Source organism: Diceros bicornis, chromosome 8 (genome assembly GCF_020826845.1).
Source record: "Diceros bicornis minor isolate mBicDic1 chromosome 8, mDicBic1.mat.cur, whole genome shotgun sequence".
NCBI lineage: Eukaryota > Metazoa > Chordata > Mammalia > Perissodactyla > Rhinocerotidae > Diceros > Diceros bicornis.
Window position 1 is genome coordinate 76955259 of NC_080747.1, and position 18197 is coordinate 76973455.

Genomic DNA, 18197 nt, shown 5'->3' on the forward strand with positions numbered 1-18197 from the left:
ATGTGGGATTCTGATTGGCAATCCACTGGATCTATGGATCAATTTGAGAAGAATTTTCGTCTTTACAATGTTGAGTCTTTCAATCAATAAACATGATATGTCTGTTGATTTATTTAATCTTCTTTTATTTCATTCAAAAATGTTTTATAGATTTTCATGTAGAGGTCTTTCATATCTTTATTCCTAGGTATTTGATATTTTTAATGCTATTGCAAATGGTATATATTATTTAATTCCATGTTTTAAGTGTTTGTTGCTGGCATATACATATATGGATTGATTTTTGAACATTGACTCTGTACCATAGTAAACGATAAACTAACATTAATTTTAGTAATTTATTCTATAATCTCTTGGATTTTTTACATACATGTTTACATCATCTCCAATCCATAACTTTTATTTCATTCTTTCCAATTCTAAAGTATTTCTTCTTCCTTTTCTTTTTTTGAGAGGTTATTGCATTGCACCATTTAGTACCTTCGATTCAATGTTGAATAGACGTGGTAACAACTTGTAGCCTTTAAGACAGTCTTTAAAAATTCTTATTTTATTAATAAGTGTGATGTTTGCCACAGGTTTTCTGAAAGTACTCTTTGTGAGACTAAGAAAAGTTCTTTTATCTCTAGTTTGCTGGATTATTTCTAGGTTTATTTTGTTTTGTTTTTTTAAGACTAGATGTTGAACTTTATCTGTGCTTTTTCTGCATCTGTGAAACCTATTATATGATTTTTCTCCTTTATAGAGCTAATGTACTGAATTCCAGTGATTGATTTTTGAATGACAAGCCAACCCTTGCTTTTATATATTAAACCCAGTGTGCTTATTTATTTATTTATTGCAATTTTCAGTTTGCTAATTTGTCTTTTGCATCTACAATCATATGAAAAATCAGCCTGTAATTTTCCTTTCTTGGGATGACCTTGTCAGATTTTGTTATAAAAGTTGTGCTTTCTTTGTAAAATGTATGGAGTAGTGTCTTGCTTTTTTCTAATCTCAGGAAGAGTTTGTGAAATATTAGAGTTAATTATTGCAAAAATATTTGGTAGATTTTGCCAGTAAGGCCATTGGCTTTGAATTTTTCGGTGGGTAAATTTTCATTGTGGATTCAAAGTGTTTAGTAGTTATAAGATTATTCAGATTTTATATTTCTTTTGGTGGTAATTTTTCTAGAAATTTTTCCATATCATGTCAATTTCCTAATTTGAATTAATTAATTTATTAAATTATTTTACTTTATTTATTAATTAATAAATTAATTTATTGGCATAAAATTACATAAGATCCTCCTCTTTTTCTGCTTCTAATGTCTGTAACATCTGTAACAACATACCTTCTTTATTCCTATTTTTGTATTTTTTGGACATGTACTTATTTTCTTGATCAATCTCAACAGCTTTTTATAAGTCTTTTCAAAGGACCAAACTTCTGTTGGATCAACCTTCTGTATTTATTTTTTGTCTATTTTATTAATTTTTTCTCTTATGTTTATTATGTCCTTCCTTCTATTTTCTTTAGGTCTAACTTGTTGATTTTTTTTTTAACTTCTCGAAATTAATGAGTAGCCCATTGATTTTCAGCCTTCTCTTTTTATACATTATAGGCTATGAATTTCCCTCTAAACACATATTTAACTGCATCCTATCAACTATCAAAACTTGTAGAGTTTTGGTATGGAGTATTTTTATTATCATCACGCTCAAAATATATTTTATTTCTCTTGTGATTTTTTTCTAGACCTATGGCTTAGTAGAATTTTAATTATTTATTTCCAAGTTTATGAGGATTTTCTAGTTTTCTCAGTCCCACCTCCATTTGGTAAGCCCTAGGCCCTAGTTTTCACAGCCACCTAACTTTCAAAGGCTTTTAAAGCCTTGCTCAGCTTCTCAGTCTCTTAGCTTCCTCTTGTTCAATTGGCATTTAGCCATCAGGGACAAGCAGTCCTAAATACTAAGTCACAATTCTGGGTTATCTTTTTCTCCAAGATCTTGGTCTTTGGATTTTTTACTGCTTCTTTAGTTCTCAAATGCTATGTTCAATTTGTCTAGTTGCTGTCAGTGGGAGGATTGTTTTGAATTACCAGAATTGGAAGTTAAGAGTCCCATTACTTTTAACATTTGATTTCTAAGTGCTCTAAATATCATTTTATTTGGATTCTACAAGAATATTTGAATTACCCAAGTTTAAGATTTTATGCCATGGATGAAGAAAGCTCAACAAATATTCTTTCATATGGGTGATAAGGATTCTAAACAAAGTTAAAGACTTTATGGAAACAAATCTATTAGTCTTGTCAGTCATGAATTTCTTTTTCTACTTTTGTTATACATATTAACATCTTTCAGTCTTTAGCTATCATCTTATTCATATTTTATTATCATTTTTTCAATTAGTTGTTTTGTCCAGGATATTCCCATGTAGATTTAAAAATGAATATTTCCTTTGCTTTGAAGAAGAAAGTACCTGAAATGCACTATAACTGCTTTTGAAAAATGTGTTCCAAATGTCAGAGGTTAGCCTGTTCAGAGTATATTACATCAGGAAAATAGCTCAGGACATAACCAAAGGGTATGTTTGCACTACACTGAAAATTTAGATATTACACAGTGAGAATTAGTGGTTGGCATAATAATCTGCCTGAAATTATAATTAATTTAATCCTGTTAAGTCATTCACATATTGATGGACTTCAGCAAAGGTAATATTATATCTCTTTGATTTATTTCTACTATTAGCATAAACCTAATTTCTTTTAGAAGGTCTATTAATTTTATATAAAACATATATTCATTCAACAAATATTTACCCACCTAATAGGGGACACGAACTGCTCCTATATCAGAAACTATATTATAAAGGAGAGAAACAAACAAAAATATATAAAATATGTGACAAATTATGATTTTGTAAAAGATAAGGGGATTGGGAGTATGCGGTTGTGGAGAGTTATTTTAGATATAGTGATGATAAAGTGTTTGTGAAGTATCATCTGAGCAGAAACTTGAATAAATTGAGGGGAAAAGTCAATTTTAAATTGAAGAGAAGAGAATTCCAGGCTTAAAAAAATTGCAAGTGCGAAGGGCCTAGGACAGAAATCAGCATGGCTCCATAGAAGAAACTGCAAGATGGCCTTGAGAGAGTAGAAAGAGATAAGATCAGAAAGGTGACCTGAGACCAGTTCATGGAGGACCTGGTGTGCTTTAGCAGCGATTTTGGATTTTTTTTTCTGAGAGTGAGAGGAATCCACTGGAAGTTTTGATCAGGGGACTGTTATAATCTCATTTTCACTTTTATTTTTATTTATTTATTTATTTTTTGGTGAGGAAGATTGGCCCTGAGCTAACATCTGTTGCCAATGTTCCTCTTTTTGCTTGAGGAAGATTATCCCTGAGCTGACATCTGTGCCAATCTTCCTCTATTTTGTACGTGGGATGCCGCCACAGCATGGCTTGAGTGGTGTGTGTTCCGCACCTGGGATCCTAACCGGTGAACCCCCTGGGCTGCCAAAGCAGAGAACATGAACTTAAACACTACGCCGCCAGGCTGGCCCCTCATTTCCATTTTTAAAGAGCACCATGGCAGTAGACTTAGGAGTGGTAATGCCTGGAATGTAAACAGGTAAACCATTGACGAGGTTCAGTAGTACAGTCAAAAGAAGGTGTGACAGCACTGGAAGTGATAAGATGAGGCAGGATTTGGTATGTGGTTTGAAGGTAAAAGTGACAGGACTTGCTACTGGGTGGGATGTGGGAAAATTCCTAAGTATCTGGTCTGAGCGATAGAGGGAGGAGTGGTGCCACTCCATGAGATAGCGTGGTCTAGGGTGTCAATTTGGGAGGGAAAAGAAAGTGTTCTGTTTTAGGTGTGATAAGTTTGAGATGCCCATTAGATTCCAAATGGAAATCATGTAGGCATTTATCTATTGCTCTCTAGAGAGAGTGGAGCTTGAAATATAAATCCAAGCCTTATCAAAATATACTGTAGACGACATTCAAAGTCAAAATTGAGATTAGCCAGGTGGGAATGTGAACAGAGAAAAGAAGCAGTCTAGAGACTGAGCCCAAAGGCACGCCAACATGTGAAGATGAGAGGAAGATTCTATGGCAAGATTATAAAAAAGGGGGCTAGTCAATTAGGAGTAGAACAAAACAAATGTGATGATGCTGAAGCCAATAGGAATGTGTGTGATCCCAAGATCGTTAATAACCTATGATGCTAGGGAATTTAACCCAAAATAATTTTTTAAATTTTATTGAACTATACATCTGAAAAGTTATATGAAATATAGGCATAATAGTATTAATATCACCTAACTAATAAATAATCAAGCCCTTGGAAATAAAGTATATATCTGTGGTTATAATAAGAGGGTAATTAATTCTGGAGTTGAACAAGAAGGTGGAAGAAATATCATTTAAACATATTATACTAAATATTTATCATGCTTCTTTTTGACTGGGTCTCACATAGTCTCATAAAAGGGAATTAAATATGAAGTGATGAACATAAGCAAAATACAGAGATCTATGCTGATGTTGTTATGTAGAAAGATTTCTCACTACTTAAAAGTTAACTTGGCATTGAACATGTATAACCTCAGATTCTCAATAATACTGGTTGATGTTCTTTGATTCTCTTTACTTCTTTCCACAGGTGGGGAGGTCCCATACACGACTCTGGCTACCCGTATGATGATGGGGGCTTGGTGGCTATTTGCTTTGATTGTCATCTCATCTTACACAGCAAATCTTGCTGCATTCCTCACTGTCACCCGTATTGAAAGCTCCATCCAGTAAGTAGACAAAGATTCCAGCAGCCACAAAGCGTGAGAAATGGAGGGAGTGGCCAAAGCTATTTACATAAGTATATGGTATCTGATAATAAGTTTACAACTTCCTTTTGAGTAAAGACTTAATTTTGTAATATGCAGATATCACAGGATAGTCCAACTCCTGAAAATATAGTACTGGTAGAGCATCTTTTATAAAAATAAAATTCTGAGAATAATTTGAACGTTGCTTCTCACATTTTCCTGGAAAGATGACACGTATTCAGAATTTTAACCTCCACAGAGTATGACTATGTCTGGGCAACATTGTAAAAAGGAAGAAAAAAGGAGTCATACTAAAATACATATATTTCAAGTTTGATACTGTCAGTCTTTGCCTTGAGTCTGCCCCATTATGCACTGTCTGAGTAAGTAGTTGGATAGACATTAGCTAATTGATAGATACATGGTAGGTAGGGAGGAAGGAGAAAGAGGGAGGGAGCGAAGGAAAGAGAGAGAGATGATAGCTATCAAGAGATAAAACCACAGTTTGTTTGTCTCTTCATTACATTATAGCTAATGTGGTCATTATTCCTGCTGTTTTTCCAGCTGCAAGGGTGGTAAATTGTCATTAACTATGGTGCACTTACTTAAATCCTAAAAATTACTGACGTCAATGCCTCAATTCACAAATGCCATTCCCATGAGCCCTGAGAACCCAAAGGCCTTTGGTTTACCACGGCCAGTTTTGCTTTTGTGCTTTCATGCAGTCAGGTCAGCACCACAATACAACTTCTGCCTTATTAAAACATAATGTTCTTTATATTATTTTAAGAAAAATTTCCCTGAAAATGTTTTATTCATCCAAAAACAAGGTACTTTGAATTATCCTAAAGTTGAAGAACATTCATTTCTCAACAAAACTGACAATTCAAAACTAGAATAATTAGATCCGTCAAGGAATTCATTAGGGATTTAACTCATCCTTAAAAGAAAACGTGAGTTCTTCTTGCCTTTAAAAAAATATGTAAATGAAGTCATTAGTAGCCACAAAACTATTATATCACAATACTAAAAATAAAATCAAGAATTAATGATCTATAAAGAAGTAGGGTATTTTTCTTCAGTTGCTTGTGGTATACAAATTGAAACACCCAAATTCAACTAATGATAGTAACAGTCAGTTATTTCATGCATTTGTGAAAATGATATTTCCACCTTCTCTCATCAAATCATGCGCCTCAAGTTGTTTTCCCAATTATTTCTTTGGTGCAGAACCTTCATACTCTCTCCACTTATTACCCTTGTAGCCAGTTCTATGTGTAACATGAGTTATAAATGGTACAGAGTGAAGCTCATAAAAAGCTTAAACTGATGACCCCATTAGAATCATCTTTTAAGTAATAATGAAAATGATTACACCTGCCCAGCCAAGAAATCAATGAAATTAGTAAAATTATGAAAATAATAATTAAGAATTACTGAGCACTCACAAGATGCCAGACTTTGTGCTAAATGTTTGACATGCATTGGCTCATTTAATACTTACAACCATCTTCTGAAATGCATATTATTAATTACCCGTTGTATAAATGAAGTTGAAAAGATAAGTAACTTGTGCAAAATCATGCAGCTAATAAGTGATTGATTAAAGACCAGACCTTAAATCTGTCTGATTCCTGAACCTATGTTCTAACTGTACCACGTGAGTTCCCATCCCACACTGTCGTACTTTTGTATGGCCAGTTGTTTGTAGAGAATATTATAAAAGACATGTCTAGCCTTATTTTTCGCTAAGTATAGGGATCTAAAGGATAACATTCTTCAAATCCTCAATTGGTCTGAGGAAATAAATGTCAAAAGTTAGGAGATTTTTGTGTCAAGCCAACTCTGTAGGCATACGTCCCAACGTGAGCTCATCTATAATTGATATCTGCCATTCAGGGTAAGACTGCTTGGCAGATCCAATCAATAGAAATCACATTTAAAAAAATAGTTTTAAAAAATTAAAACGGACTATTTTATCTCACTAATACACTTCTTAGCAATTATGTTTAACTTGTCACATTTTGAGTGTACTTAAAGCTAAAAACCTATGTAGCTCAGATCTGACTTTGAAGCGTTTTTAAATAAATAAAGAAAATTTTAAATAAAATAATTGTTTTTATACAGTAAATGACAACAACAATAATCATCATCATAAAAATTATGGCTAACATTCACTGAGAATTTATTATGAATTTATTAACCATATTACATATTTTATCTCATTTATTCCTTTTAATAACCCTAATAATACAGATATTATTATTATTCCCATTTTGTAGATGGAGAAACAGAAATTTGGAAGTTAAATGCTCAAGGCCACACAATCAATAGTGTCAGAGCTGGAAATCTAACCCATATCAATCCAACACCAATCCATGATGTACCTACTGAAGTTTTTCCCTCTTTAGTGGTGGTTCTTACAGTTTGTTTGCTTGATCTGCTGTTCACTGAGATTGCAGACCTCATGGTGTGTGTATGTCTGAGCTATTTAGTCATTAGTAACTTTGCCAGCAATAGTTTCTATCGACACTTTCATGCAATAGCAATGGGAGCAAAAGCCTCTATCAAATTTTTACACCCATAAGGTTTTTCTAAAAGTAAAATCTAATGGAAAAAGATCGTAATTTCACATGATGTTTCCCTCAAGTGTAGTTCCACAATCCAAAATAACTGAGCATTCATTTTTTAAAAGCTTATTTCTTTCTAATGCCAACTCACATTATTAAAAGTCAACAGTGGGTATAATAAATCTTCCCTTCTTTCAAATCTTATCACTAGACTAATTTTGAAAGGGGAAAATCAGAGCCAAATAAGTTAAAAGAAGCCTGATTCTCTCCCCAAACTTAAAGATATCTTCTAATTTCATGCCTCAGCTGTGTTGATAAACATAATTGCTTGCAATGTTTCTTGGAAACATTCGAAGTTCCATTTGTAACTAATGTCAAACTTTCTTGGAAAATTCTAAGTCTAATTTTTCTTAAAAAAGACAAAAACTTTTTTCACAAATCCATCCAATTTTATGCTTCTTAATCATTTATATTCATAAGATTTGCTCATCACTAAATAAAGCAATGCTCGTCAGTGTACCTTTTTCCAGCCCAATTTTGCGGTGCCTTTAGCACACATATACCAACTAAATCTTCATTCCCAAAATTCAAAGTCACTTCTCCAGACCAGGAGGGGCAGAGCTGGTGACAGGGATGTCAGTGAGAGAGCGAGGAAAACAGCTACTTTTGAACAGATGGCTGACAGGAACTCTTATAGTTTGGTAGGAGAAATCCAACAGATTTATTCCTGGGAAGCTGAATACATTTTATAAAATTGACTCCTTTTTCAAAATTACATATTTATTGGCATCTAACCTTCTGGTTGGCACTTGTCATTAATAAAAATTTTGAAAGTAAATTTTCCCTGGAAAAGATAACTCCCAAGTTTAATTTCATATCCCTTCAATGATGGGGGCAGCCCAAAATAACCATGTTCTGCTGCTTGATATGATGTAATATGACAGATTGTGACACAGTTGGGGATGAGTAGTATTGAGATATCCACTTCAGTTTCTAAAGGGAAAAATATGCAATTTCTACGAGACTCTAATGTTATTTGGGCTTTTTCATTGTCATTGAACAGTAACAACATGTAGCTAAATTGTTTTCAAATGCCTAGAAAATGGAATGTACTTTTTTCTGTTGGTAACCAGGCTAAAGTGGTAATGGTGACATGGAACATGTGAAGCTTTGAAGGCATTTTCAGAGTAAACATTGGGTAATAACATCATCAACATTAACTCCAATATTCTTTGTTGTGTTGCAATTTTCAAAAATCTATTTATTTCACCTATAAAAGTGAAAATAGCTATGGGGGAAATCATAGTTGTATAGTTATACTCATTAATAACTAGAGTCAGATTGGTCTTTGGTGATCAAACTTTAGGTCTTTCATTTCCTTGGGGCTATAAGTAAGCTAGGGTCTATTCAAAGGAATTCCAACATCCCACCATATTTTTATGTTTAATGCATTCGTTCTCCATAATGGTAGAGGTTGGACTAAAGAAAATATTGAGTTAATGCAGCCACTGAATCAAACTAATTTTGGATAAATTTCTTTCCAAGCATATGCAAAAAGAGATTCATAAATATTTTATCCACTGGAAGAGACCACTTTTTCCCTAGTGTACCAATAACAGGATTTTTACATCCACATTTGTGTACATATGGAAAAGGAAAAAAATTATTGAGCAATTGTTTTTGTCAGTGCCATACATTGAGTATGAGCTAGCCTGGACTTAGAAATCTAAGCCTGTCTCCAGGTCTGGGGACAGAGGGAATGGTTGCAGCTGGCAGGTGCTCTCTGATGAAATGATTTATACCTGTCCTTTGTCCTCATGGAGCTTATGTGACTGTCTTTAGCAAGTTACTATTAAAAGAGATCATTACAACCACACTTTTGGAAATGGAGGTATTCCTAACTATAAAAACTCCTAAATAAATACATTAGCTTCATTCATTTATTTAGTTCAACTAATTACCTATATAGATATTTAAACACTGTTCCAGGCATTTCATCTATAAAAATAGTTAGGTATTATCCATGAGTCACAATTCATTTGGGGACATAGCAATGTAGAATTCAATGACATAGCGGCTATGACAGATTTATTTATAAAATGCTATGTGAACACAAGGGAAAGAGTGATTTAACTCAATAACTTTGAGAGGAGGGGAAGGAGAAAAGAAAGAAACTATCAGGCATCACAGAAGTTCTCTGAGGTATCATCTGAGAGTTTGATCTGAAGGATGAATTTCAACAGACTAAAGGGGTGGCTTACTGGGGGACGTTTGCAAAAGCAACAGAGGTATGAAACTCCTAGGAGAGTGTCTAGCAAGGGGTAGGTGATCAAAATATGTTAAGTTCCTTTCTGGATTGAGATGGATGATATGCGAGTGGCAGGAAATGAAATAGAAAATTTGTGTGGGACCAAATCCCAAAGTGGGCATGATAAGGCTTGTTAAGGAACTTGGAATTTTTCCTGGAAATAATGGAGAGTGACATCATTTAAAAAAGATAGCTTAATTGTGAAGAAGAGGATGGGTGAGAGAGAAAAGATGTAGGAGTGTATGGAAACTCATTAGAAGTGTCTAATGCACAGATATTTCTGGCATTTTACTACTATGTCTCTATTTGATATAAACCTAACCCACGTATCCTCTTGTTTCAAGGGCTATTTAATTTGAAAATTCTTAAGAATTAAGGATAACAAGAGAAATTTGGCTTGAGAAACTTTATATCTCTAGGCCAACATTTACATTTCTAGTGAATGCATGAATATAGCTTCAGTTTATTTATTTTTTAAGATATTTAAAAGAGAGGATGTGGTTTACTACTGCCTAGCTAAACAGGTAGGGAAGAAGAGAGTTAGTAATGTAAGGAAATTCTACAAATCACTCTGGCTAGGCAACTTTTTAGATGCAATTTTGCAGAAAAGATGCACCTCAACGTCCTCTCTTCATGTACTCCGTCCTGCCTGTTAATAACTTTTAGCCTTGAGCCATCAAAAAAGAAGTCAGACTTATTTTTATTCAATTTTAATGCATTTTATTCTTATTATAAAAGTAATGAAAGACTATTTTGAGAAAATAGGAAAGTACAGCAAAATTTTGAAGGACAAAGCATTAATAATCCATAATCTGTCATGTAGCAATAAATTCTGTTAGTATTTAAGCAAACTTTCTTTCAACTATTTATTTTGAAGTAATTATATATACACAGGAAATTGCAAAGATACAGTACAGAGATGTCCCACATACCCTTCACCTAGTTTCCCCAGTGGTTACATCCTAAGTAATTACGGTAAGATGTCAAAACTAGGAAACTGACATGAGTACAATGTGTGCATGTAGTTCTATGCCTTTTTATCACAAGTATAGAATGTCTAACCACCACTGCAAGACACACACAGAACTATTCCATCCTTAAAAAAATCTCCCTCATTCTACCCTTTGTAGTCACACCTTCTTCCCCACCATACCCAACCCTTGGTAACCACTAATATATTGTCCATTCCTGTAATTTTTGTCATTTCAAGAGTGTTATATATGTTGAATCATACAGTATGTGGCCTTTTGAAATTAACTTTTTTTTTTCTCTCTGAGCACAACGCCCTTGAGATCCATGCAAGTTATTGCATGCATCAATAGTTCATTGCTTTTTATTGCTGAGGAGTAATCCGTTGTGTGGATGTACCAGTTTGTTTAACAATTCACTTATTACATTTTTTGTTTTTTCTAGTTTTTAGCTATTACGGCTGCTAAGAATATTTATGTGCAGGTTTTTGGGTGGATATGTTTTCATTCCTCTGGCTTAAATGCCCAGCAGTGTGATTGCTAGGTACTGTGGTAAGTGTATGATTAGTTTTTAAGAAACTACCAAACTATTTTCTAGAGTGGCTGCACCATTTTACATCCACACCAGCAATGTGTGGGAGATCCAGTCTCTGCATCCTTGCCAGCATTTGGTGTTGTCACTATTTTTTTATTTTAGCCATTCTGATAGGTATGTAGTGATATCTTATTGTGGTCTTAATTTGCATTTCCCTAGTGGCTAGAGATGTTGAACACCTTTTCATATGCTTTTTGTCATCCTTATATCCTCTCACATGAAAGGTCCCTTCATGTCTTCTGTCCATTTTCTAATTGGATTGTTTGTTTGTTTACTTTTGAGAGTTCTTTACATATTTTAGATACAGGTCCTTTGTCAGGTATGTGGTTTGCAAATATTTTCTCCTAGTCTGTTACTTGTCTTTTTATCCTCTTTACAGGACTCACATAGCACAAAAGTTTATAATTTTGATGAAGTCCAATTTATCAATCTTTTTTCATGACTTGTGCCTTTGGTGTCATGTCTAAGACTCTTCACCAAGTCCCGGGTCTCAAAAATTTTCAACTGTTTTCTTCTAAAAGTTTTATAGTTTTACATTTCATGTTTAAATCTATAATCCATTTTGAGTTAAGTTTTGTATTAGGTGTAAAGCTCAGGTTGAGGTTCATTTTTTTGCGTATGGATATTCAAATGCTCTGGCAGCATTTGCTGAAAAAGTTCTTTTTCCTTCATTGAATTGCTTTTGCACCTTTGTAAAGAAAAATCAGTTGGCCATACTGTGTGAGTCTGTTTCTGGGTTCCCTGTCCTGTTGCATTGATCTACGTCTCTATCCCTCTGCCAATAATACACAGTTTTGATGACTGTAGCTTGGAATTGAGTAAGGGATTCCTCCCACTTACTCTTTTTTTCCCAGAATTATTTTCGCTATTCTACTTCCCTTGCTTTTCTATATAAATTTTAGAATAATCTTGTCTATATCTACAAAAAAGTATTGCTAGGATTTTATAGGAATTACATTAAATCTGTAGATCAATTTGGGGAGAATTCACATTTTTACTATGTTGAGTCTTCCAATTTATGAACATGCTGTATTTCTCCACTTATTTAGATCTTTGATTTCTTTCATCTGCATTTAGTAATTTACAGTCTATAAGCCTTGTACATGTTAGATTTATACCGAAGTATTTCCTTTTTTCCTAGTGACTGTAAATGATATTGGGTTTTTAATTTTGGTTTTCACACATTCGTTGCTAGTATAAAAATACAATTGTTTCTATGTGCTGATTTTATCTTGTGACTTTGCTGTGAGTTCTAGCAGTTCTAGGTAGATTCTTTGAGATTTTCTATGTTAACCTTCATGCCATTTACAAAACCGAGCAGTCGTGTTTCTTTCTTTCTCATCTATATGCCTTTTATTTTCTCCTGTTGTCTTTTCAGTCCTGGCTAGAACAACCAAAACTGTGTCAAATGAGAGTAGTAAGAATGGACATCTCTCCTTTGTTCCCCATCTTGGGGAAAGCACTCAGTCTCTCTTTCACTATGAGGTATGATGTTGACTGTAGGTTTTTCGTAGATATTCTTTCTAAAGTTGAGGAAATTCTTTTCTATTCCTAGTTTTCCATGTGTTTTTTTTTTAATTTTTTGTTTATTGCAGTAACATTGGTTTATAACATTGTAAAAATTTCAGGTGTACATCATTATACTTCTATTTCTGCATAGATTACATCATGTTCACCAGCAAAATACTAATTACAACTCATCACCACACACATGTATCGAATTATCCCTTTCACCTTCCTCCCTCCCCCCTTCCCCTCTGGTAACCACCAATCCAATCTCTGTCCCTATGTGTTTGTTTAGTGTTGTTATTATCTACTACTTAATGAAGGAAATCATGCGGTATTTGACCTTCTCCCTCTGACTTATTTCACTTTGCATTATACCCTCAATGTCCATCCACGTTGTCACAAATGGCTGGATTTCATCGTTTCTTATGGCTGAGTAGTATTCCATTGTGTATATATACCACATCTTCTTTATCCATTCGTCCCTTGATGGGCACTTAGGTTGCTTCCAAGTCTTGGCTATTGTGAATAATGCTGCAATGAACACAGGGGTGCATGTACCTTTACAAATTGGTGTTTTCAAGTTCTTTGGATAAATACCCAGCAGTGGAATAGCTGGATCATACGGTAGTTCTATCCTTGATTTTTTGAGGAATCTCCATACTGTTTTCCATAGTGGCTGTACCAGTTTGCACTCCCACCAGCAGTGTATGAGAGTTCCCTTCTCTCCACATCCTCTCCAACACATGTTGTTTCCTGTCTTGTTAATTATAGCCATTCTGACGGGCGTGAGGTGATATCTCATTGTAGTTTTGATTTGCATTTCCCTGATAGTTAGTGATTTTGAACATCTTTTCATGTGTCTGTTGGCCGTCTGTATATCTTCTTTGGAGAAATGTCTGTTCAGGTCTTTTGCCCATTTTTTAATTGGGTTGGTAGTTTTTTTGTTGTTGAGATGCATGAGTTCTTTATATATTTTGGAGATTAAGCCCTTATCAGATGTATGGTTTGCAAATATCTTCTCCCAATTGTTAGATTGTCTTTTCGTTTTGTTGATGGTTTCCTTTGCTGTGCAGAAGCTTTTTAGTTTGATGTTGTCCCATTTGTTTATTTTTTATAATGTTTCTCTTGCCCAGTCAGACATGGTGTTTGAAAAGATGTTGCTAAGACCGATGTCGAAGAGTGTACTGCCTATGTTTTCTTCTAGAAGTTTCACAGTTTCAGGTCTTACATTCAAGTCTTTAATCCATTTGGAGTTAATTTTTGTGTATGGTGTAAGGTAAGGGTCTACTTTCATTTTTTTGCATGTGGCTATCCAGTTTTCCCAACAGCATTTGTTGAAGAGACTTTCTTTTCCCCATTGTGTGTTCTTGGCTCCTTTGTCAAAGATTAGCTGTCCATAGATATGTGGGTTTATTTCTGGTCTTTTGATTCTATTCCATTGATCTGTGTATCTGTTTTTGTGCCAGTACCATGCTGTTTTGGTTACTATAGCTTTGTAGTATATTTTGAAATCAGGGAGTGTGATATCTCCAGCTTTGTTCTTTTTTCTCAGGATTCCTTTAGCTATTCGGCGTCTTTTGTTGTTGCATATAAATTTTAGCATTCTTTGTTCTATTTCTGTGAAAAATGTTGTTGGAACTTTGATAGGGATTGTATTGAATCTATAGATGGCTTTAGGAAGTATGGACATCTTAACTATGTTAATTCTTCCAATCCAAGAGCACGGAATATCTTTCCATTTCTTTGTGTCTTCTTCAATTTCTTTCAGAAATGTTTTATAGTTTTCGGTGTACAGATCTTTCACCTCTTTGGTTAAGTTTATTCCTAGGTATTTTATTCTTTTTGTTGCAATTGTAAATGGGTAGGTATTCTTAATTTCTCTTTCTGCTACTTCGTTGTTAGTGTACACAAATGCAACTGATTTTTGTATGTTGATTTTGTATCCTGCAACTTTACCATATTCGTTTACTTCTAAAAGTTTTCTGGTGGATTCTTTAGGGTTTTCTATATATAAAATCATGTCATCTGCAAATAGTGAGAGTTTCACTTCTTCCTTTCCAATTTGGATCCCTTTTATTTCTTTCTCTGGCCTGATTGCTCTGGCTAGGACTTCCAGTACTATGTTAAATAGGAGTGGTGACAGTGGGCATCCTTGTCTGGTTCCTGTTCTTAGAGGGATATCTTTCAGTTTTTCACCATTGAGGATGATATTAGCTGTGAGTTTGTCATATATGGTCTTTATTATGTTGAGGTACTTTCCTTCTATACCCATTTTATTCAGAGTTTTTATCATAAATGGATGCTGTATCTTCTCAAATGCTTTCTCTCCATCTATTAAGATGATCATGGGATTTTTATTCTTCATTTTATTAATGTGGTATATTATGTTGATTGATTTGCGAATGTTAAACCATCCCTGCATACCTGGCATAAATCCCACTTGATCATGGTGTATAATCTTTTTAACGTATTGTTGTATGCGATTTGCTAGTATTTTGTTGAGGATTTTTGCATCGATGTTCATCAGTGATATCGGCCTGTAATTTTCTCTTTTTGTGTTGTCCTTGTCTGGTTTTGGTATCAGGGTAATGTCAGCTTCGTAGAATGAGTTAGGGAGCTTCCCCCCCTCCTCAATTTTTTGGAAGAGTTTGAGAAGCATAGGTATTAAGTCTTCTTTTAATGTTTGGTAGAATTCACCAGGGAAGCCGTCTGGTCCTGGACTTTTATTTTTGGGGAGGTTTGTGATTACTGTTTCGATCTCCTTACTGGTGATTGGCCTATTCAAATTCTCTACTTCTTCTCGATCCAGTTTTGGAAGGTTGTACGATTCTAAGAATTTATCCATTCCTTCCAGATTGTCCAATTTGTTGGCATATAGCTTTTCATAGTATTCTCTTACAATCTTCTGTATTTCTGAGGTGTCTGTTTAACCTCTCCTCTTTCATTTCTGATTTTACTTATTTGTGCCTTCTCTCTTTTTTTCTTGGTGAGTCTAGCTAAAGGTTTGTCAATTTTGTCAATCTTTTCAAAGAACCAGCTCTTGGTTTTATTCATTTTTTCTATTGTTTTTTTGGTCTCTATTTCATTTATTTCTGCTCTGATTTTTATTATTTCCCTTCTTTTACTGATTTTGGGCTTTGTTTGTTCTTCTTTTTCCAGTTCCTTTAGGTGCATTGTTAGATTGTTTATTTGAGATTTTTCTTGTTTGTTGAGATAGGCCTGTATTGCTATAAACTTCCCTCTTAGAACCGCTTTTGCTGTATCCCATAAATTCTGGCATGTCGTATTTTCATTTTCATTTGTCTCCAGGTATTTTTTGATTTCTTCTTTGATTTCTTTGTTGACCCAGTCGTTGTTCAGTAGCATTTTGTTTAATCTCCACGTATTTGTGGCTTTTCTGATTTTCTTCCTATAGTTGATTTCTAGTTTCATACCGTTGTGGTCAGAAAAGATGCTTGGTATTAATTCAATCTTCTTAAATTTATTGAGACTTGTTTTGTGGCCTAACATGTGATCAATCCTGGAGAACGTTCCATGTGCATTTGAAAAGAACGTGTATTCTTCGGTTTTTGGATGGAATGCTCTGTATATATCTACTAGGTCCATCTGTTCTAGTGTGTCGTTTAAGGCCAATGTTTCCTTATTGATCTTCTGTTTGGATGATCTATCCGTTGATGTAAGTGGCGTGTTAAAGTCCCCTACTATTATTGTGTTAGTGTCTATTTCTGTTTTTATGTCTGTTAATAATTGCTTTATATATTTAGGTGCACCTACATTGAGTGCATAGATATTTACAAGTGTTATATCCTCTTGTTGGATTGTTCCCTTGATCATTATGTAATGCCCTTCTTTGTCTCTTTTTACAGTTTTTGTTTTAAAGTCTATTTTGTCTGATATGAGTACTGCTACCCCAGCTTTCTTTTCATTGCCATTTGCATGGAGTATCTTTTTCCATCCCTTCACTTTCAGTTTGTGAGTGTCTTTAGGTCTGAAGTGTGTCTCTTGTATGCAGCATATATATGGGTCTTGTTTTTTTATCCAGTCAGCCACCCTATCCCTTTTAATTGGAGCATTTAGTCCATTGACGTTTAAAGTAGCTATTGATAAGTATGTACTTACTGCCATTTTTTAACGTTTTTTTTTTCTCAGTGTTTTAGTAGTCCTTCTCTGTTCCTTTCTTCTTCTATACAGAATTGATGGTCACTTTAGTTTGACCTCTGTCTGAAAGCTGTACTCTTTAACTCTGCTCCTCCCTCCTTTTATGTTTTTGATATCATATCTAACCTCTTTTTTGTGCATTTGTATCCATTATGTTCTTATCATGGAAATAGATAATTTTTCCTATTTGTGGTCTTCTCTTTTCCCCTTAAATCAGTCCCTTTAACATTTCTTGTAGCACTGGTTTCCTGGTGACAAACTCCTTTAATTTTTGCTTGTCTGGGAAAATTTTGATCTCTCCTTCCATTTTGAATGATAACCTTGCTGGGTAGAGTATTCTTGGCTGTAAGTTTTTTCCTTTTAGCACTTTAAATATATCGTGCCCTTCTCTTCTAGCCTGTAAGCTTTCTGCTGAGAAGTCAGCTGATAGCCTTATGGGGTTTCCTTTGTATGTAACTTGACATTCTCTTGCGGCTTTTAGGATTCTCTCTTTATCTTTAATTCTGGACATTTTGATTATGATGTGTCTTGGTGTGGGCCTCTTTGGGTTTATCTTGTTTGGGGCTCTCTGTGCTTCCTGTACCTGGATGTCTGTTTCCTTCCTTAGTTAGGGAAGTTTTCATCTATTATTTGTTGAAATAGATTCTCTGCCCCTTTGTCTCACTCTTCTCCTTCCGGGACACCTATAACACGGATGTTAGTGCGCTTGATGTTGTCCCAGAGGTCCCTTAGACTGTCCTCACTCTTTTTAATTCTTTTCTCTTGTACCTGTTCACCTTGGGTAATTTCTTCTAGTCTTTCGTCCAGCTCACAGATCCGTTCTTCTGTATCCTCTACTCTGCTTTTGAGTCCCTCTAATGAATTTTTCATTTCCAGTATTGTATTCTTCATTTCTGATTTGTTCTTTTTTATATCTTCCATTTCTTTGTTGACATTCTCACTGAGTTCATCTATTCTTTTCCCCAGATCAGTGAGCATCCTTAACACTCTTAGTTTGAACTCTCTGTTGGGTAGGTTGCTCATTTCTCTTTCACTTAGTTCCTTTTCTGGGGTTTTGTCCTGTTCCCTTACTTGGAATGTATTCCTTTGCCTCATTTTTCCTCTTTCCCTGTGCTTGTGTCTACGTATTAGGTAGGTCAGCTACGTCTCCTGCTCTTGGATAGGTGACCTTATGTAAGTGATGCCTTAGGAGGCTTCCAGTGTGCTTCCCTCAGTTCTCAATGTTCCAGGGGTGGCTCCTATGTGGGCTACGTGTGTCCTTCGGTTGTGGCCTGTT

At 34.7% G+C, this 18197-nt stretch overlaps 1 protein-coding gene across 2 annotated transcripts in view; it reads left to right on the top strand.

Moving 5' to 3' along the window:
* Positions 1–18197, top strand: part of GRID2 (glutamate ionotropic receptor delta type subunit 2) — a 1161595-nt gene that overhangs the window by 904547 nt on the left and 238851 nt on the right. For both annotated transcript variants that reach the window (XM_058547512.1, XM_058547513.1), the window contains exon 11: positions 4654–4792. In XM_058547512.1, the coding sequence (XP_058403495.1) occupies positions 4654–4792 (139 nt within the window). The remainder of the gene's footprint in view (positions 1–4653; positions 4793–18197) is intronic.